The 23167-nt window shown below is 41.1% G+C and overlaps 1 protein-coding gene across 2 annotated transcripts; it reads right to left on the bottom strand.

Annotated features, from left to right (window-relative positions):
* Positions 1 to 3716: 3716 nt before the first annotated feature.
* On the bottom strand, positions 3717 to 17224 carry ACOD1 (aconitate decarboxylase 1). Of its 2 annotated transcripts, XM_020973305.2 has the most exons (5): positions 17142 to 17224; positions 13318 to 13479; positions 9906 to 9995; positions 7364 to 7569; positions 3717 to 6042 (listed from the first exon to the last, which is right to left on the bottom strand). In XM_020973305.2, the coding sequence occupies exons 1-5, from the start codon at positions 17151 to 17153 to the stop codon at positions 5091 to 5093; spliced, it is 1422 nt and encodes a 473-aa protein (XP_020828964.1). In that variant the 5' UTR covers positions 17154 to 17224; the 3' UTR covers positions 3717 to 5090. The 2 variants fall into 2 exon arrangements, with proteins under 2 accessions (XP_020828964.1, XP_020828965.1); XM_020973306.1 differs by lacking the exon at positions 13318 to 13479 and having other exon boundaries at positions 17142 to 17218.
* Between the last annotated feature and the right edge of the window lie 5943 nt (positions 17225 to 23167).

Here is a 23167-nt window from a genome sequence, read left to right as displayed (position 1 = left end):
TTGTAGATCTTGAACTTGAAGGGATCCTAGAGGTCAGTTAATCCAATCCTCTCATTTTATAGGTGAGGGAACTAAGGCATAGGGACATTAAGTGAGTTGCCCATAGTCATACAGGTAATAACTGTCAAAGGTGGGAATTAAACACACAGGTCCTTTGAATCTTGAGCCACACTGCAGCATGATGTGGTTAGTTTGGAGGTAGGGAGTTGGCCTATTGTTTCCCTTGTTTGATTGTAAACTCTTTGAGGGCAGGAGTTATCCTTAGCACTTAGCACAGTGCCAGGCACATGGTGAAGTGCTTAATAAATATTTATTGATTGACTGCTGACTTCAAATCACTGAAGGCAGCTGGGTGCTCTCACTATCTTCCTACTCTTATATTTCAGCTCCCCTTTAAGTGTTGCATCTGCCCCTCCTCTCATATACAGACCCCCAGAAAATCATTCTACTTCAAGAAACTCTGGGGGTCAACATCCACAAAAAACCATATCTCACAAACCTCCACCAGCGTGTTTACTTTTACAGAGTTAGAGAATACACTTGTTCAAAGCAGAAAACATAATTAAATAGCATAGCAAAATTAGTGCCAGTAAGGATTTTTCACACACACACACACACACACACACACACACACAACACACACGATACATTCTTCCATGGTTTACCGCACAATCAGTGTTGGAAGTGGTACATGTGTAAGGAATATGTATACAGAGCTCTAAGGTTAGCCAGGGAACACATGGCTACCCTGAAGGACTCACCTCGAATATGTTTGGATACCATTCAGCTTTTGCAACATGGCTTCAGTATTCCAGTATTTCTGAGATTGGCTGGATTGTTTCTGTTTTTTTTTTAAGGCAATTGGGGTTAAGTGACTTGCCCAGGGTCACACTGCTAGTAAGTGTCAAGTGTTTGGTTTGAGGTCGGATTTGAACTCAGGTCCTTCTGACTTCAGAACCAGTGTTCTATCCACTGCGCCACCTAGCTGCCCCGATTGGCTGGATTGTGATGTATCAAGATGACTTTTTTTTTTTGCGAGGCAGTTGGGGTTAAATGACTTGCCCAGGGTCACACAGCTAGTGAGTTATCATGTGTCTGAGGCTGCATTTGAACTCTGGTCCTCTTGACTCTAGGGCCGGTGCTTTCTCCACTGCGCCACCTAGCTGCCCCAAGATGATATTTTAATTTACTTTTGGTCCATGGCCCAATGTATCACCCACATCCATAAGGTGCTGGCTTCCTTCCCCACTACCAACTCTATGCCTGGCTGGAGAAATGCATATTCAACCTGACCCAAGTGGATGCCTTAAGATTGATTTATGGGGTACTTAGATGGATCTACACAAGGTTTATGTATTCAAAAGTTAGTTCAGAGTCCCCTCAACTCTTAAATATATCCACTGTTTGTGGTTCTTAGTACACTACTAGGATTTCTCATTCTACCTTTGTCAGACAGACATTCATTTTGGCATAGATTGTGGCTGACCACAGTTGGTCTAGCAAGTATTTACAGTAGGAAATTGGGTATTGTCTGCATCCTTGGAGAAGGTTTGCGTGTGGGGCTGTTCAACAAGCAGCCTGACGTCATGGCACAAAGAACATTGAATGGTTGGGCAATTATGCTTGTGTATCAGAAAGGAAGTGATAGTTGTATCCTTGACAATACTGCCTTACGTCTTTCTATTTCCTATTCTTAGGCATGTTTTCAGTAGTAGGACTTTGACATCAATACTGCTTTTGAGAACTAGCAGCACTATGTGGAGAGGGCCAGGCACTATGTCATTGCTCATACTGACCCCTGCAAGCTGGAGTAACTTCAAATGATCTGTCAACTCATTTGTCAATTGTCAACACCAGATATACTGGTCTGTCTTTTTAATGTGGTTCAAATTTCAAACATGGTATTATTCCTGAGTTTATAAAATTCCTGAGTTTACTACATTGTCCTATCACAAAGACCAGAGAAGAAAGCAGGACCACTGGACTCTTTGGTACAAAACCTTCACTGATACCTAGCTCTGATTAAACTTCATGTTCCTCATGAAAATGGCCCATTCATTCCATGCCAGGAGATCCAAAAGGTAGATGTTAATCAACAATATTTTCCATCTTTATGTGCTTGCTTTCCGAGTCTTTTAAAGTCACAGATCATGAAGTTTGTCACACCTGATGGAATAACTTACTCTTTTTTTACATGCTGTCCTATGAACATGACTACTCCATGACTGTGCCTTTTCACTGGCTGTCACCTATGTCTGGAATGCACTCCCTTCTCTCCTCCACCTCCTAATTTCCTTGGCTTTTTTCAAGATTAAGCTCAAATCTCTCCTTCAGAAGACCTTCCAGGTCTTCTCCATTGGTAGCATCTTCCTCTCTGAGATTGCATTCCATTTATACTATGTTTATCTTATATGCACCTAGTTATTTGCATGTTGTCTCTGCTATTAAAATGTGAAGTCTTTGAGGGCAGGGACTATGTTTTTACCTTTCTCGTATCCCAACTCCTTAGCACAGAACTTGGTGCACAGTAAGAACTTAATTAATGTGTGTTAACTGTTGACTGACTGCTACCAGGGCTTTGACCTCCCTAAGAACATAGTGACTAGTGTGAAAAAACACAAACATCTGTGAAATGCTGATGCACTTCTACGTGTTACCCTTAATCCCTATGCTGAGGCCATAATTGAAGGCAGCGGCCCCTAGATTGCCGGCCAATATTACCTTTGTACTTATGTGATTGCAGCTTCCTAAGCCGGTATCTTCTATGCTGCCATTTGGGCCATGGTGGATGGGTGGGCATGGCTGTGACTGTCTTCATGTTCACCTATGTTGCTGTAAGTAAGGTGAATTTTAGTGTGTGTAAAGTGGATTTTTGTTATTCTTTCTTAGAGTTTTCTTCCCAGGATCCACAGCCATAACAATCTCTACTTTCCATGTGTTAGACATGAGTTCTCATGATCATAGTTCAAATCAGTTTCTACTGCACAGTCACAGTAGATATAGGGGTGAAGTGATGTGAAATTGTGAGGCTATTGCTGGCAGTGTGCCTTCTTTGTCTGTTGCCCTATAAAGCAAGTGGGCACTGGTCAGTGACTGGGGACCCCCATAGGGGTGAATGTGCAGGCTGGAATTCTGTGTGTGCCTTGATTGGCCCCCATCAAGGCTTGGGAGCGGCAATCTGTGTGTTTGCCTCAACCAGCCCCCATTGAAGCTTGAGGGGATTTAGGGAAGTGCACAAGTTGTGGTGGTCTCAAATGACCTCATCGAGACACGGGGTAGTTGCCTCTCCTTCACACCAGCCCCTGAGAGAAGGGTTGTTAGGGAATGCTGTAGGAGGTGATGCTCCCATTATCAGCAAACTCCCTTTGAGAAGACTAGACTAGAATAAAGTAAGCTTATTCAATCCCTTATTATGACTCCATTCCTGTCTTCCTTTTTGACCTGATCAAAAGCTAACCTGCTAGTGAGAGAGGTGCTAGAAGACCCTCCTATGTCTCTTTCCTAAGAAATGGCACAGTCGATATGTTTATTTGTTCAACAGTTGCTAACATATAAGACATGTTTTGTTTGCAGGGGTATGTATCTATGTCAGTCTTGTTAGCCTAAAGTATTCTGGCTAATAAATCACACTATATTCTTTTGATTCCTTTCCCCTTCTGGGTAAGGTGGCTGTTTTAATTTCTTCTTTAGAATGAGTTGTGAGAAAATGTAGACGGTGACAGTTAATAACAAAATTTATTAAGTGATGAGAAAGCAATTACAAGATGCTAGAAGGGTTAAGTCTGAGGGCTAGGGGTTCGGATATTGAGGGCTATCAGAGGAGGAGGGGGAAAGAGATATAAATGAAACAATACAAAGTCCCTGCTCGGGAGGAGTGTATAATCTAATTGAGAAGAAAAAATACATATGTAAACCAACTGTAAATGAACATGCAAAACAAGCATGGAAATATTAAGGGACAGAATATGCTCAGAGTGTCTACACAGGGCATATTTATCAAGTACATTATCAATACCTTTTTTTTTTTTTTACAAAATCAGGCTGAAAGCATGACTATACTTTGCAGTAATTAAATGTCAACCTTTACAAGTGGGAGGGAACAAAAAGTTAAGTAATTTTTGCCTAAATTCTCTAGGAATTGATAGGTTCTGATTACTCACTCATCTGGTGCTTTGCACAACTTCCTCTATAGCTTTATTACCTGGATCTTCACTTCTAAGCATGCAGATCTCTGTATCTGGCTACCAGGCTGTCTTGCCAAGTCTTGGGACTAATTAAGAATTCTCTTGGTGGAGGAAGCTGTAGAACTGTTCCCTCAGACTAAGAAATAGCTTATTGTATTGACATTTCTCCCCAGATATGGAGCTCTTGAAAGTCCATCAGTCAGTAAAACTGTTTGGATGTGGCTAAATTTGCTGGCAAGGCACTTTTGGACTAAGTTTTATTTACCTTCTTGCCTCTGACACTACCTGTGTGACCTTAGGCAAGTAACATACTCCCTGTGCCTCAGTTTCCTCAGTTGTAAAATGAAGTGTTTGGACTAGATGAGCTCTGAGGTCCCTTCCATCTTCAGATTTATGATCCTGTGATTGTATGAATGTCTTGCAACTTTCTCCTGTTGTCTTGAGCAATGTGTACATTACCTTGCAAATTTTTCATGTTGCCTTAAGAAATATGTCCATTACTTTTGACAGAGCAAGGTAAACTTGCCATTTCCATATATGCCAAGTGAGACTTATGTCTGAAATTAAGTTTGTCTTGCTTGATTTAACACTGTTTATTTAATTTGTTGGTTGATAAGGAACCCAAGTTTCAGGTGCTTGCCCTTTGAAAGCAATTACTAAATCATGGCAGCTGAGAGGTATAGTGGACAGAGTGCTATATTTAGAGTCAAGAAGACTTGAGTTCAAATTCTATCTCAGACACTTACTAGTTGTGTGACTCTGGGCAAATAACCTCTTTGTGCCTCAGTTTCCTTGTCTGTAAAATGTGGGGAGTGTGCTGAATGTACTTCCAAGAGCCCTTCCAGTTCTAAATTTATGATCCTATGAATCTTTAAAGTATCAAAACCCTTCAATTCTTTGGAAGTATCAAGAGAGGCTATGATTGGAGAGTACATGCTGAATACAATTTGAAGTCTTCTTTGATGGCCCCTTTAAAAATGTGGTTAACAAAGAACAATCCTCTAAGTCTTCTAATCTGTTCACTGTTTTTATAATGCCTTCTACTGCCTCAGAGGGGAGCACAGTGGAAGAATTGGCTCTAAATTTTTCTTCTAAGTCTTCCCGGTTCAGTGGTTTCCTCCAGTGACCATAGAAAGTATCACAGCGTTCCGTGAAGGTATTTCCATTCTCAAGGGTGATGCTCATCTCGCAGTAGAGTGTATCAAAGTTAGGGTGATTGTCAGGAGGGTACTCCAACACTACTTTATCAAGCAGCTCCCTTATCTGAGGCCTGTCAACCTGGCTCTTGTGGAAAGACTGGACTGAGATGCCACCATCAAGCAACATAGTACAGGCAATGAACTGGAAGGAGTGCCTGGCTTCATGCTCTGAAACTGGGAAAGGCCTATTCACGTATTTGACATCAGGGATTCTAAGCACAATTCTTTTGATCTTGTCAGTGGGGAGCAAGTACTTCCTCACAGAAGCAGCTGCATCTGCAACCCAGTGTGTTCCTAAGTGGGCAGGGAATCGCTTGGTGGCTATATCTTGGTGGTCTAGCAACAACGTGTAAGATTCCAAAGCTGGTAGGGCTTGTGGGGTGTAGTTGGAATAGAAGGCCCCAAACCCTGCCTCTATGTCCAAGATCTTCTGGTTCCCTTGCAGGCCCAGCAAAGCCAGGAAAGCAGCTTCTAACCCATGCCTGGCTGCATTGCCGACGTGGAGAGGTTTGGTCTGTGTGGCAGCATTTGCCATGGGTGCGCCTGCATAGGAGACGGCAATAGCCATAGCCTCTCTGCACTTTGTCTGGTCAAGCCCTAAAAACTTGGCTGCAGCAGCGGCACTGCCCAAAGTACCCACAACTTTTGGTGGATGGAATCTGGAAAGCACAGCACAGAACAGGCCAGTTAATTGTGGTATATTAGAGATGGCTAAAACCCCTTGCAGGGGATTATTAAAAACACAGGGCAGGCAGTAACTTAGAAAGGTGAGCCAATATCTTGCATGCTCAAATACATGGTGAAAGAAAAATCTCTAGGGAATTTGAGTTGGGATTTTGGCATCAATTCTAGTAACTAGTCAATAGGGAACATCTTAGAAGGAAATGAGGCAGACAGGACTGTCAATGGGGAAGTACTACAGATAAGGTCAAAGAGAAGGTCTGTGGGGGCATGATGATGAGGGTATTTTAGTCAGGTCTGCCCTTGCCTACCACTGTACCATTCCATAGTTAGCCCTGGCAAAAAGCAGTTGGAGGTTCCTGCCAAGGACACTAAATGGAAAACCATTGGTTGTAGGAGGTTCATTCTGCATCAGGGTTCCCCTGACACCATCCATTGTGCCATGAGGAAGAGCCGAGACCCAGATCTAACATTCCTTCATCTAATAGCTGGCCCTACTAGATACTATGAGTTGACAGTTAAATGTGAACTATGTTAGATTCTCTTTACGTCTTTCCCTATATGCAGGAAGTATGGTTGTGGAGACTCTAAATAAACTGAACTGTGTCTTTCCTGCAACTCCATAGTAAAGAGAATGCTTACACACTGGGGGATACTGGGTTTAGGAGAAGGGTCTCCAGCTGTGTGACTGATTTTCTATTATAGAATACTTATTTCTCTTATTGATTACTACATAAAAGGGCAAAACACCACATAGTTTCCTCACATTTCTTTATAATGGGGGCTATTTCCATTATGAGCACATGACTAGAGCTCAGTGAAATGCAGCAGGTTTAGGAGCAAGGCAAGGTTTTCTGGTAGGTAAGAAATCTCAGATCTATTCTGATTAGGTAAATCCTCCCTGATCTCACCCTTTGGTTAATGAGAAGAGCGTAGCCACTCAGAGAGAAGTGGACCTGGGGATTACTCACTCTTGATAAACCAAAAAAAAAAACCCCCTGCATTTCACCAGCAATTCCCTTAAGGGGTATAGCATTTATGATGGTCAGGTGAATGAATTGGTTAGTCCATAAGCATTTGTTAAGTACCTACTATGTGTTAGCATTTGCTAATAGCTGATCTTTTTTTGATAAATAAGATTAGGATAGTGGCTAGCAATGCCACCTGGTGGTTAAAATTAGCCTTTAGCATTAGATAAATTTAATAGAGATCAGAGCCCTAAAAAAATCAACTATTTTGTAAACGAAGCAAAGAGTGAGACAACTCTTTGCCTAACTCTGGGACAAATTCTCTCCATACCTCTTTGGTATGTCACTGGCTTCCTTGGAGAAACGCATTAATCGACCTTGTACTTCAATTCCAACATTGAAAGCCAGCAGCAGGTCAAGTCCAGAGACCTTGGGATTCTGAGGTAAGACTTCTGATAAAGCCAAGAGGACAGGAAGTACTGGCCCTGAAGGATGTGTAGCAGGGTGCCATGTATCATCAAAGTCCATTGAATGAACCTTTGTAGGATAGGAAAAACACACACATACACACACACACACAAATACATAGATTCAGTTCACTTCAATCCCAATGCACTAAAAACAACAGAGAAAAAGACAACTTTGTCAGAGCTGAGATTTTATCTTAGGTTCTCTAAATTTTCATTAAGGTCTGAGGAAGGAGCATGGTGTGGATTGGGGTAGAATTCAGAAGACCTGGGTCCAAATTTTGTAATGAAGAAACCACCTGGAACAGTGTTTTAAAACTTTTCTATGTTTGTTTAAAGTTTTTGTATCTTTCCCCTTACTAGTCTTTTATAGCCAGTATTAAGAGAAATCTGTGGTTAACCCCAAAATGTTATTAGTCTATATGTATTTAATTTACTCAAAGACAGCTGAGAGGGAGATTATGGGGGGAGAGGGAGAGGGAGAGAGGGGGAGAGGGAGGGAGGGAGAGAGAGAGAGACAGAGAGACAGAGAGAGAGACAGAGACAGAGAGGAGAAGAAGATAGGTAAGGAGGAAGAGAAAGGTAGGAGAGGGAAGGGGTACAGGGGCATGAAGAAAGAGAGGCAGGGACAAAAAGGGAGAGAAGGAGGGAAGTGTAAAGGAAGAGGAAGAGGGAAAATTCCCCTATTTGGGAACTTGAAGGGACCAAAGAGAGTTTTCTTGAAAGCATATTATTAAACTTCTTAAAAACAGAGACAAAAATGAACCCAGGCCACTCATGAATTACCCTGGGCACACGAGAACTAAATGAAATAATTAGGGGATTGGTAAATCAGAAACTCATGGACAGCCGCCTACAATACCTCAAAGGTCCCTTTGTTCTTCCTGTATAAATATAAGAGGCACCTCCCAGAAGGTGGAGTGCTAATCACAGTGACTAGAGAGAAAGTTAGTCTCAGAAGAGATGGGGTGAGAAAAAGGTGCATCCAGAGAAAGGAAGTGGATGGTTTTTCTTCTAGTCCAAATACTTCCAACTCCAAACACTGCCTTCTCAAATAAAATCTTTGTGGATATTGTCATGCTTATAAGTTTCATTTCCAAATTCTTCCTGGATGTTTCTACCTGGATGTCCTGCTGTTATCTGCAACTGGGCATTTATAAAACAACTCACTATTTTCTCCCTTAAAGAGACTTCCCTTTCTCACTGCTCAGCTCATGCAGGATTGAAGCCTTGTAGTTGTTTCTGACTTTTCCTCTTTCCTCACCTCTTGCATCAAGTTAATTGACAAGTCCAGCTATTTCTTCCTTAATAATCTTTCACTCCATCCCTTCTTTTCCATACCCACTGCACTGCTTAGCCATCTATCATCACTCATGTCTGACTCATTGCAGAAGTCTTCTAATTTGTCTTCTTGCTTTCAGGATCTTTACACCTCTAAGCTGTCATGCCATCTTCCTAAACCATTGCTTTGATTATTTCAGTGCCCTGCTAAAAAAAAAAATCTTCAATAGCTCCCCAGTACCTACCAAATAAAGTCCAAATTCTGTAACTTAGCATTCAAGACCTTCTGTTATCTGGCCCTAACCTACCTTTCCAGTTTTTCTTCCAACTACTACCACATAGAAAATTAACCTCCAGTCAAATTCCTTTACTCACTGTTTCTGAAATACTAGATTATATAATATGATGTAATATAATAAACACATTTATATGACACTTTGGTTGAAGTGCTATCCTCACAACAACCCTAAGAAAGGGAAGCACAAGTATTGTCATACTCATTTTACAGATGAAGAAAATGTAGTTTTTGAGAGGTTAAAAGACTTGTCCATGATTGTATAACTTGTATCAGTCTGAAGCAGTTTCAAGATCAAGGTTTCCTCATTGCAGTGCTGGCATTAGACACAATATTACTCAGGGTCTGTTCCTTTGACCTACCCCCTTCCCTACAACCATTGAGACCTTTCAAAGCCAAGCTTAAATGCTACTTCTTTCATGCGGCTTTCTCTGATTACCCCTGCCAAAAATGCTTTCCCTCCATTCTGAAATCCTCTAATGGTATCGACATCACCCATTGTAAGATTATCTTAGGTTTCCTTTTATGGTTGTTACCGTGTGTGTATCAGTCTTATGTTTCCCACTAGATGAAGTGCTTTGGCATTGAGGTTTTTTTTTTTTGCCACAGAGATCTGGAGAAAGAGTCCAGACTTATCATTGGGGTATCCTAAGAGTGTTCTGTACTTCATGAAAGCCTCCTTTTCCCCAAGTCCTTGGCTTCATCTGTTCATAGTTAACTATCCTTTGAAGCTTCTAAAAGGGCTTATTTTAAAAGCTTTAGAAACAACAGAGACAAAAACTGATGATACTGAATATCTGAGACTTGAAAAGCTACATAAAGATCCTTACAGCAACTCCATTCACGAAAGCGGCATATGTGGGTGGGAGCCTGAGGTCTGGCCGTCCCCAGACGCAGCTGGAGGCGTCACTACTGTAGATCTGGAACAAAAGCAGAAGAGTCAAACTGGGGCAGCAGGTCACCGCCTGTCTCTTGCTTGCTCCTTCCTCTTTAATGATTGGGGTCACTAGTCTAACAATTTTTTTTTTAACGGTTTGCAAGTGCTTTACATATTTATTTTGTTTGATCTTTACAATAATCCTATGAGGTAGGTACAATTATTATTCCCATTTTATAGATGGGGAACATAAGATCAATAATAATACTAGCTGGCATTTGTTAGTCTAACAAATTTTGATGACAAATGTAAACCACATTCCATAAATTTCTTCTTCTTTGGCCCAGGGGATTATACAATTCCTTCTTCACATCTAGATTAGAGAAGACTGTGAGCCTCTCATATAAGTTCCCGATGCAGACAATGGGAGGCATAGAGAGGTTTGACTTATCTGCACATTCTTTTTTAAAAATTTCAGTTCTAAGCTGATGATCCTAGACATTTATACCTACTATATATATGTTTTTATTGTATGTATTTTGTGTGTGTGTGTGTGTGTGTGTGTGTGTGTGTGTGTGTGTTTTAAACTAGACCTGCAATTGTATCAGCCTAAGGAGCTCCTGGTGAGGAATTTCCTCTGCTACTGGAGATTGGGACTGCTCTGCAATTTAGTTTCAGAGAGGGGCATGGAACACTAAGAGGCTAAGTGATTGCCCTGCATCCAACATCCATTTTGTGGCAGAGATGAGACTGGGACCCAAGTCTTCTTAATTCTGAGACCAGCTCGCTATTCACTATGCCAAGGTGACTCTAAACAGATTTTATTTATTATAGGCATATTGTCAATAATGTATTATGTAATATATTATTATAAATATGCAGGTTACTATATATACAAATATGTGTGTAAACATACATATATACATGTGCACACACATGTGGATCTACATGTATGCGTATATACACACTGGCACACACATATATGTGTATATATACACATATATGTATTTCCCCTTCATAGATATACTTTTCAGGCAACTGTTTAAGACTTCGAAGTACAAAGAAGATGCCAATCTGCTTTGGTAGAGGGAGCTTCCTCATTACATGGGGAGTTCCTTATATCTATGAAGTCACAAATCTGGTCCAAAAAATAATACTCCAAATGCCTATATTATAGAAACAGGTCTCTGTGATACAATGTTTATTATCATAGACATGCTGGACATATTTGTATAAACAACAAATAAGTGCCTGTATAGCATTATATTAATACTAGAGATATGTCTATAACATATACAAAGCTTATTATTTTTCACTGTACATACACACTGTATATGTAGCTGTATCATAGATATGTTTATTATTTTTACTCTATATGTTGTATATGTTGCTATATCATAACTCAACTTTTATATTATCATGGATCTGGACTATGTGTGTGTGTGTGTGTGTGTGTGTGTGTGTGTATTTAAGCTATTAAAGCTTAAAATTGCATTAAGAGTTTTGGGACAGGGGCAGCTAGGTGGTGCAGTGGATAGAGCACCAGCCCTGGAGTCAGGAGGACCTGAGTTCACATCCAGCCTCAGACACATAACACTTACTACTAGCATCTGACTCTGGGCAAGTCACTTAACCCCACTGCCTAGCCAAAAAAAAGAAAGAGTTTTGGGAAACCCTGTGTGGGTATGTATACACACACACACACACACACACACACACACACACACACACCCACATGTATATATGCATGTTCCAGATCTTATATGTATTATGCATGTATATATATATATATACACACACACACACATATATAATCACATATGTGTGAATGGTTTTTGTCTATATCTGTGATCTCACTGGTGTAAAGAAATTACATAAACTACTTCTATTGATTTTACTGATATAGTTTACCAATTTGTCTGAAATTTATAGTCTTAGCATTAACAAGTATTTCTTTGGTACCAATTATGTGATACCAGGCACTGTGGTAAGTGCTGAGCACACAAAGAAAGGAAGAAATAGTCCTTGCTTTCAGGGAGCCCATAGTTTAACAGGGAGAGACAATATGTAAACAAGCTATATACAGGATAACTTGGAGATAATTACCAGAGGGAAGACATTCAACATTGGGAAACATGTGGAGGTAGTATTGGATTCAGTGGGTGGTATGGTAGATAGAACTCTGGGTCTGGAATCAAGAAGACCTGAGTTCAAAAATGTCCTTAGACACATACTAGCTGTGTGAACCCAGGCAAGTCTCTTAACCTCTGAATGCCTCAGTTTCCTCATCTGTAAATTGGGGATAATAACAGCACTTACCTTGCAGAGACAAATGAGATAATATTTATCAGGGTACTCAGTGGTGTCTGGCACATCGCAGATGCTATATAGAGGTTTATTTCCTTCCCCTTCTCCATTGAAGGGGATTGGGAAAGATTTTTTTGCTGAAGGTGAAATTTTAGTGGAGACTCAAAGGAAGTCAGGGAAGCTGGGAGGCAGAGATGAGGAGGAAGTGTGGTTCAGGCATAGTGCACAACTGGTTAAAACCAAAACAAAAAACCAAACCAAAACAAACCCAGAGTCAGGAGATGGGGTGTCTTGTTCAAGTAACAGCAAAGAGATCAGTGTCGTTGCATCATAGAGGTGAATAAAGTATAAGAAGACAGGAAAGATAGTAAAGGCCCAGGTTATGAAAGGCTTTAAAAGCCAAACAGAGAATTTTGTTTGATCCTAGGGTAATAGGGAGCCACTGGCATTTACTGAATAGGGAGAGCAACATGGTAAAAACTCATACTAAGAAGATCACTTTGAAAGCCAAGTAGAGGATAGGATATGGTGGGGAGAGGCTTGAGGCAGGAGACCAACAAGAAAGCTATTGTAGTAGTCCAGGCATGATGGGATCCTTCACCAGGGTTATGGTCATGTCAAAGGAGAGAAGGGGATGCATATGGGAGAGATGTTGTCCAAGTAGAATCTACAGGATTTGGCAACATTTTGGAGATGGGGTTGTAAGAAAGAGTGAGTAGTCTAGGATGACACTTCGGTTGGAAGCCAGGATGACTCAGTGGATCGTGGTGCCCTTGAGAGGAACATGCAAGTTACGTACAGGGGAAGGTTTTTGGGGAAGGGTAGAACATTTGCTATTGGCACTGAGAGGTTGTGATTTGTCAATGGTCACACAGAATATATCAGAGGTTGGACATGACCACACATCTTCCTGTCTCCAAGCCCTGTGTGCCACAATGTCCTGCCCCTCTATATTACATCACATTATATTTTATTATACTATGCTATGTTATGTTATATTGCATTACACTAATTGTCAGGCATACTCGCCCCTCTAATATATACTTTTGAACTCTTACTTTACTATACTGTGCTGTTTTGTGGAAGACTTCTGTGTTGGTTCCCAGTAGGCCAACACCCAGAGTGTCCAGGATCATCCTTTTGCTTCTCTGAAGGACTTGGTCTGTCAGATGCTGTACATTTAGGCCATGGATGACACTGGCAAAGCTGTCTGTGATGGACTTAAAAAGGAAAGATTTTTCAATGAGCTGCTAGTATTGTGCATTTATTCTTTCATACTCCTACAAGAGGAGTTACCATTTTTACTTATAGGTATGTGCCCCTTCCTAGTGAATGTAACATACAGAGCTAACAAATTGTAGGCTCAGAATCTGAGTGTTTGAAGCAACCTTAGAAATCACCAGATCCAATGCCCTCCTTTTACAAAGAAGGAGCCTTGGGCACAGATTGGTGCAGCCACTTGTCTGTGGCCACCCAGATGGCTATGGCAGAGCTGAGACTTGATCACGGTTGTCTCATGTATTTCCCACTTCACTAAGGTGCTGAAATCCTTACATAACAGATTGAGATCATTATCTCTATTTCACAAGGGTCCTTTGCTTTACAAAAAGAACCATGATGAGGTTTTTAATGTAAACTTCCTGTTTTAAATGAATTTAAAATATGATTTGATTTGCATACTTTTCAAAAACAAGTTTTATTTGTGCCCTTTTGGATGTGGCATATTCCTCCTGTGTCCCTACCAGGAGAAGGGATGTATCATCTATTCTCTGAGACCAAGATTGGTCAGTATAATTATTCAGAGTTCAACTTCCTTTAGTTGCATGTAGTTTTCTAAGAACACACTAATTATCTATAATGAGGTATACCTGCATTTGTGAGCAGACCATGCTAACTCCCATCCCCATACATTGTCTCGTTTCTTTGAAGCCAGCGAGTGGAACACCACCACAAATGGCCCCAATCCCAATGACTGACTATTCTAGATCTAAGGGTTTTGTCCATGAACTTGTCTCAACTCCAGATTCTCTAAATCTAAGCCAATTGTCTCTAACATTTTCATTAAATAGGCATTTTTAATTACCTATTACGTATAGGTCGCTGTGTCTTTTGTTGTTATATGATGAGTTACTATTCATTTATTTTTAAGCCTTGATATTAGTGGAGGCTGTTGTGTTGGGATTTTCTCAGGGAAGTCTCTGAGATGGGGCTGAGGGACAATAGGTCAGAAGATCATAGATCTAGAGTAGGATGGGAGTTCAGAGGCCATCTCATTTTACAGATCCCTCATTTTACTGGCTGAAGGGAGTTAAATGACTTACCCAAAGTCATATTGATTATAAGCATCAAAGTTGGGATTTGAACTCAGGTACTCAGATTCCTGAGCCAGTGCTCTTTTCACTACACTAGGGAAAGGAAGGAGAGAATGAACATTTCTACAGTGCCTACTATGTGTTAGGCACTGTGCTAAGCACCCTTTCACAAATATCTCATTTGATTTGAGGGAATCTAGGTGGTATAGTGGATAGAGTGTTGGGCCTGGAGTCAGGAAGACTCAGCTCCCTGAGTTCAAATCTAGGCTCAGATACTTACTGGCTGTGTGACCCAGGGCAAGTCATTTAACCCTATTTGCTTCAGTTTCCTTATCTGTAAAATGAACTGGAGAAGGAAATGGCAAACCACTTCATTATCTTTGCCAAGAAAATCTCAAATGGAGTTGCAAAGAGTCAGAAAACCTGAACAACAACCACAACAAACATTTGATCCTTACAATAATTCTGTGAGATAGGAGCTATTATTATCTCCATTTTACAGTTAAGGAAGTGGGCAAACAGAAGTTGTGACTTGCCCAGGGTCACACAGCTAGTCTGAGGCTAAACTCAGGTCTTCATGATGCCAGGTCCAGTGTCATTCCACCAGCTGCCTCAAGAGAGGCAAAGTGGGGACAGCGGGGTGGTGAAGTGGATAGAGCACATGCCCTGAAGTCAGGAGGATCTGAGTTCAAATCTAGCCTCAGACCAACACTTGAAACTTACTAGCTGTGAGATCCTGGGCAAGTCACTTACCCCCAACTGCCTAAAAAAAAAAGGCAAAGTGGGAGGCATTCCCATTTTGTGCTCTGGAATCACTGCAAACCCAATTTAAAGTGGGAAAAGAGGAAGAGATTATTGTGATAGTAGCCACTTTGGAGATTTACCAACATATCTGTGTCTATTTCTGGGAAATGCAGTTCTAAAACATGCTTTCTCTTTCCAATTGTATCTTTACGTTAGAGCTGGCTAGTGATAGCGCAGAGTTCCTCTTTTTCTCTACTGGAACAAGCTATCAGTAATGGCACTACTATGTGGGGAAGAGTTGGGTGTTCATATGATGAGGTTCAATCAGAGAAATCATAGACCCTCAGAGCTGGAAGGAATATAGGAGGTTAACCTGGTCTAGTCTAAACCTTGCTTGATGTATGAATCTCTTCTATGACATTCTCCACAAGTGTTTTTCCAGCCTTTTCTTGAGAACTTCCAGTGATGGGGAACTCACTACTTTGTGAAAAGTCCATTCCATTTGGAAAACAGTGGGAGAGTAGATACAAAAGTGGGATCTCAGAGTAGGTTGTTATATGCCTACTCCAACTCTGTGATGCCATCAATACTGCAGGCAGCCACTCCATAGAGAAGCCTGCTTAGAAGTCTTTAAATAAACATAGTCATTCATATTTATATAGCATTTGGCAGTTTATAAAGTGCTTTCTCCCTCCCCCCCACCCCAACTAAGTGACAGAGCTATGTTAAGTATTATCACCTGTATTTTACAAATGAGGAAACTAGAGTTAAGAGTTCAATGGATTGCTGAAGGCCACGTGGGGAGCATATAATAGAGATGGCATTAAAACTCGGGTCTCTCTTGACTCCAAGACCAATTCATTTTCCACTATGCTACAAGGCATCTCATGCTTCCAAAGGACAAGTAACCCTACATTGGCCCTAAAGGGAATGGCCAGGAAATTAAGAAAAATGAGATGAAGAGAAAGAAATAAGTGACACTCAACAACTTGGGAACTTAACTTTCTCCCTCTTATCTTCAAAATAACTTTTTGCATCTGATTGATTTTTCCTTGTCAGCTGAGAAAGCAGGGTGGTAAAATGGAAAATCATTGGTTCTAGAGTCAAAGGGTCTGGGTTCTAATCTTGGCTCTATTATTCATTACATGTTTGGCCTTGGGCAAAACACTGAAGTTCTTTGGACTTCAGCCGCATCCTATGATAAAGGAGATGGGTTGGACTAGGCTATTTCTAAGGTTCCCAGCCACTCTAGGTCCTATGTTTATTGAAAACAACAATAAAAACTATGCTCAAAGTAAAAAATAAGTAACACTATGTTGACTAATCTCTTTTTAATTCAAGCATTTTATTTCCAGTTCTGAATTCTCTCCTTCCCTCCAGTCTTTCACCAACTATTGAGAAGATAAGAAATATGAAACCCATTACACATATGAGTTGACTAACTTCTTAATAAATCATGTCTATTTATTGTCTCAATTTAAAAAAAAAGAGTCCCTTTTACTTATAGTATCAGGTGAAGAAAAAGATGCATTCAATTTTCAATCAATAAGCACTTATATATTCACTATTTGTCAGGTGCTGTGCTAGGCACAGAATATACAGAAAAAACAAATGAAAAAGTTTTACTTCCCCAAGGAACTTATATTCTATTGGGGGGAAAACATATAAACATATAAGCATAACTAATATTTGAGAGTGATCTATAAATCAGAGTTTCCATTTAAATAAAGTAAAATGCCATTTTCAAAGCAAAAACATCACATAACTGGAAAAAAGAGTTGAGATGAAAATCAAACCAAAAGAAATAGTCTGTAACATAATCATACCTTGAGAATCATTCTGAGCTAAGGAAGAGGGCAATTCCAGGAACAAAGCTGAGAAGTGACTTGAACAAGAGCTAAACTTCCTTTATAGAGGCCTTCAACTTTTTTTCCCACCACGTCTTGCCTCATCTCACTTTGCTCAGTCACTTCCTTCTCTAAACCCAGGAATTTCCCTATTTCCCCAATATTTTCATTTCAATTGCCTCCATCATGAGCTATAGTTCTTTGGCCCATCCCAACAGAGCAGGGAATTAGTTTGGAGTACTTCCTATGGAGCATGTGTGGGGATGGGACTGTGCCTTGGCCCCTTCCTGTGGACCATCTTCTAAGGGACATGTGAATCCACTGACTCCTGGTTGCTTCTTTGGTCCTCATGATAGGTAAAAGGGACTAAGTCAAAGAGGATTGGTGACTAATGAAGTAATAATTACCCTTAATCCTCTCTCTCTGTTGGATCATGACAATGTCAGTTTTCCTTCTAGTAAGGGGTGGGAAGTGATTTTTCTCCCCTTCCCCACCCCAGCACTAGCTACCCAGCAGTGAACCTGTATCTACATTACTCAACACAGTTCCTGGCTAATTGTTCAGTCATTTTTCAGTTGTGTCTGACTTAGGCTAGATTTGAACTCACAACGAGTCTTCCTGATTTCAAGACCAGTGCTCTATCCATTGGGCCACCTAGCTGCCCTTTTGTTGTTGAATCATTTCAGTCACGTCTGACTCTCCATGACCCCATTTGGGGTTTTCTTGGCAAAGATACTGGAGTGGTTTGCCATTTATTTCTCCAACTCATTTTACAAATGAGGAAATTGAGACAAACAGGGTTAAGTGACTTGCCCAGGGTCATACAGCAAGTAAGTGTCTGAGGTTAGATTTGGACTTAGGGCTTCCTGACTCCAGGGCTGGCACTCCATCCACTGTGCCACCTAGCTGCCAAATAGTAGGCACTAAATGAATGCTGGTTGGCTGAACCAGAGACTGGGTCTCAAGTCCTCAGTTGCCTCTTTTGCTTTGTGTTTCTTTCCCTTAGTACAGGTCACAAACAGTGATCCTAGGAAAGCTTCAGAGGTTCTGACTCATGCTGTGACTCAGTTAAGAGTGATGTCTTTGAGGATAAACCACCATTCAATTAGAATTTTTAATTCTGCCACAGTTCTAATTAGGTGATTGATTTAGGTCAGCCATGATAAAAAGATCTCCCTTCAAGAGTCTGTATTCAGGCATCTTTAAGAGTCTGTAGACATAGTCTGCTCATTCTTCCGAATATGCAACATACCATCTTTCACCTCTGTGTCTCTGCACATACTAAGCCACCCTCCCCACCACATGCCTGGAGTGCTTTTTCTCCTTGCCTCCAACATTTGGAACCTGCTTGAAGTCCTTCAACAGGCCTTTCCTGATTCTTACAGTTGCAAATCTCCCCCTTCCATAAACACCCCAACAAAAACACTTTGTATTTATTCCTTATGTAAGGGGAGAAGGAATGATTGAATAAATCAAACAACTGGCTGTATTTACAGTAAATGATAAGATGCCAAGCCCTCATACATGTATCATGTGAGAACACACTCTGTTTGATAGGTTTGAACACATCCTTGGTACAACAGAGAAGTGGCTGTGTTGGCTGAGAATCTTGGTCATCAGACCTTTTAGGACTCAGCCTGCCAGGCTAAGTAGGGGTACAGAGGTGGGGAGTACAGCGGTGGGGACCCTGTGGTCTCGAGGCCACAGGTGGCCCTCTAGGTCCTCAAGTCAATAATTTGGTTGAATCCAAATTTATTTGTTCTGTGAAGTTTGGATTTAGTCAAAGGGCCACATTTGAGACCCTAGAGGGCCACATGTGGCCTCAAGGTTGCAGGTCCCCCACCTCTGGTTAGGAGAACAGCTGCAGAGTCTGTGCCACACACACACACACACACACACACACACACACACACACAGTATTTATTATGTGAACATGTTACATTCTCCCAGTAGACTATAAGCTCATTGAGGCCAGGAACTGCTCACTTTTGTATTTGTATCCCTCACCCTTGTATTTGTATTTGTATCAGCATTGGGCATAGGAGGCTCTTGATATATGTTAGCTGATTAACCAGTTGATCGACTGATGGTCTTCACCTCATGACAGGCAAAGTTTACTTAACCACACAATGAAGATATCAATATGATTTTCATTAACCTGACCAAAGTGTTGGACCTTGTTGTGAGGCCCTGACCAATCAATATTTACTCCCTGGGTGGTGTAGTGGAAAGAGTACTAGGACCCTAAAAAGTTACAGTCCTAACTCTGACAATTGAGATGTGTGATCTTGGCCATCCCATTTACCTCTAATTCTTGGTTTACTTGGTTGACTTGCCCTTAAAATGAGGTATTGGATTATATGATCCCTAAGGTTTCTTCCAGTCCTAACATTTTATGACCCCAGGGCCAAGGTAAAAGTTTAACAACTGGCTCTCTGAAAAAAAAATATGTCCTCTGGACATACTTTTAAATTTAATCTGCATTAGCAACATTTAGACAATCAATAAAACAAAGCTCTGATTTGTGGCTTTTTAAAAAAAATTTCTAAGATGAAAACACTCACAGAAAATTTAAGCCAGTTAGAACTGGCTGGTCCTCACTAGCATCAGTTGCTTACAAAAATTTTTCAAATATTTATTCCTCAGTAAAGTAATGTAGCTGGTCAGAAACCTGATGGGATGATAGGTGGTTTGAGTCATTTCCCATCATCACTGCACTCCAATGGGGAATTTCCCCAGGGTCTAGATTGGGAGCCTCACTATCTCATGATGCCTGTGAGAGGTCATAGAAGAACGTGCAATTCTTTTCTCCTCCTTCCTTCCTTAAGTTTCTTTTTTTTTTTTAACTGAAGTCATCCCCATTCTTGAAAGCAGAGAGAGTATAGTTACTTCCTTTTTAGTGTTTCTCTTTCTGGAAACATACGCCCAAGACATGTTGCAGACACACACAAGCACCTCTGCTTGTCATTATAGTGCTCTGAACTGATGTCTTAAAGGATCCCTGAAACAGGGAAGTCCTACGTGAAGTCATTTGCTTTCATTCATTTAGAGGTAAAAGGTGTTGGTAAGTGCTTTGGAAACTGTTGTAGATAACTAGTGAACACTGAATCTCAGAGGACTTGCTTATGATAAGGATAATAAAATTGGGGTAGTAATTTGTGTCTTTCCTTCTGATTCAGGAGATTATTCTCCCAGGGGGAAGTGACCCTCCCTGCTGTCACTTTCACTAATATTGGCCCCTAGAAGGAATATTCCAAACAGAAAAGTATTTCCAAATAATACCAAAATCAAGAAAACCAGATCAAGACATCCAACTGGTCCTTTGAGAGGTGGCCAATATGATTTTAAGGCAGAATCAGATTAAAAAAATATAGTTTACAAATTAATGCTGACCATTCTGCTGTGGCTACTTAGCTTATACTGACCTAGATGGAAAGTTTGTAAACACAGATTTCAATACCGTATGTTAATGCCCCTATTCATCAGTGTTTGCTATGGTCTATCACAATGTTATGGGACATAGTGGAGGTTTCATAAAAGAATCAGACAGACCAGTGATGAATAAAGCAATGAATCTTTATTGAGGCATGTTTTAACTCACACAAAAGGAAGCATAAGGCCTAACATGAAACAACTGGAGGCAGGACCATGGAAAGTGGGTGAGGGCATCTTCTGTAAGAAATAGAAAATATTAATTAAAAAATTAATAAATAAAACCAGGGTAGTCACCAGAATTTTGGGCGAGATATTCTTCATGCCAGTGAAAAGGAAAGGGGGTTCAGTGGTGATCCTTCAAAGAGGTTGCCTTAGATTTGCATATCAAACTCTCTAGCATTCTACCCAGTCAAAATATGGACGAATATGGGTTTTCATCACTTCCATAGCACAGAAACTTACAAATGCAGCTGAGGGTGATGAGGAGGGGGAAGGTGAGGAAGGGAGCTCTCACTCAGATGTATCTGGTTCTAGGAGGGTAATGTAAAAGAAATATGAAATGCAAATATTAGGTATGGAAGTGTCTATAAAATTTTAGGGTTAGGCAGGAAGAGATGGCTCAATTTCCACAAAGTTCAAAGCAGAGGCAGCTTGCCACAAATGAGCCTCATGGATTTCAGGCCCTGTAGGCACCAGGTTTTTTAACATTATCACTGTGTTAGTAACTGAGAATTGATTAGGCTTGATGAAACCAATCTAAACATAAAGTCCATTTTCAAGTCCATGGTATATAATGACACTCACTCCTGGACCTGAGGGTGGGGTGACTAGGATGCTCCACATCCTCCTCTACTAAGGGCACTTTCTCAGTGTTAGACCCTAGCATTTTGTCTTATGTCTAGGTGTAAGTAAGGTGAATTTTAGTGTGTGTAAAGCGGATTTTTTGTTATTCTTTCTTAGCATTTTCTTCCCAGGATCCACAGCCATAACAATCTCTACTTCCCAGGTCTTAGATATGAGTTCTCATGATCATGGTTCAAAACAGTTTCTACTGCACAATCGAGGTGGATATAAGGGTGAAGTGATGTAAAATTGTTATTGCTGGCAATGGGCCTTCTTTGTTCCTCTGTGTTGGACAAGTAAACACATTGACTACGGCCATTTCTTAGGTAGAAGACACAGGAGGGCTTTTAGCACATCTCTCACTAGCAAGTTCGCTTTTGATCTGGTCAGGAAGAAAGACAGGAATGAAGTCATAATAAGGGGTTAAATAAGCTTTCTTTATTCTAGTCTAGTCTTCTCAAAGGGAGTTTACTGATAATAGGAGTACCAACTACTACAGCATTCCCTAACAATCCTTCTCTCAGGGGCTGGCATGAAGGGGGCAACGACCCCTCTGTCTCGAAGGGGTCGAGACCAGTACAACTTGTGCATATCCCTAAATCCCCTCAAGCCTCAATGGGGGCTGGTTGAGGCAAACACACAGATTCCCCCTCCCAAGCCTTGAGGGGGCCTATCAAGTCACTGACCAGTCACTGACCAGTGCCCATTTGCTTTATAGGGCAACAGACAAGGCATATTGCCAGCAATAGCCCCCAAATTTTATATCACTTCACCCCTATATCTACCTCGACCATGCAGTAGAAACTGTTTTGAACCATAATTGTGAGAACTCATATCTAACAGCTGGGAAGTAAAGCTTGTTATGGCTGTGGATCCTGGGAAGAAAACTCTAAGAAACAATAACCAAAAATCCACTTTACACACTCTAAAATTTACCTTACTTATACCCTATAAAGCAAATGGGCACTGGTCAGTGACTGGAGACCTCCACAGGGGTGAATGTGCAGGCTGAAATGCTGTGTGTGCCTTGATTGGCCCCCATCAAGGCTTGGGAGGGGGAATCTGTGTGTTTGCCTCAACCAGCCCCATTAAGGCTTGAGGAGATTTAGGGGCATGCACAAGTTGTGCTGGTCTCGACTGACCCCATCGAGACAGAGGGATAGTTGTCCCCCTTCATGCCAGCCCCTGAGAGAAGGGTTGTTAAGGAATTCCTGCAGGAGTTGGTACTCCCATTATCCCCATACTCCCTTTGAGAAGACTAGACTAGAATAAAGTAAGCTTATTTAACCCCTTATTATGACTCCATTCCTGTCTTCCTTTCTGACCAGATCAAAAGCGAACCTGGTAGTGAGAGAGGTGCTAGGAGACTTCCTGTGTCTCTTTCCTAAGAAACGGCATAGTCGATGTGTTTACTTGTCCAGCAGTAGGGTGTTCTGGTAAGCCAGAAGAGACCTTGTGCTCATCTTTCTGTCAGTGGTCATCCTCTCTGATGCAGAATTCTGGCTTCCAGTGAAGACTGACGGACAGACCCAGAAACTCCCAATTTATTGAACTAACAAGACCACCTTCAAGGGTAGACATGCCCACCTCAGGGTTTAGTCATCTATTTTCAGGGAAGAAAACACAAACGGGAAAAGACAGCCAGGGCCACCATATGTGCAACCACACACACACACACACACACACACACACACACACACACACACACGGCTCCAAATCACTTATAA

Source organism: Phascolarctos cinereus, unplaced genomic scaffold (assembly GCF_003287225.1).
Source record: "Phascolarctos cinereus isolate Bilbo 61053 unplaced genomic scaffold, phaCin_HiC Scaffold_7;HRSCAF=346, whole genome shotgun sequence".
Lineage (NCBI taxonomy): Eukaryota > Metazoa > Chordata > Mammalia > Diprotodontia > Phascolarctidae > Phascolarctos > Phascolarctos cinereus.
The sequence above is the reverse complement of the archived record's forward strand: the minus strand, read 5'-3'. Positions and strand labels throughout refer to the sequence as shown.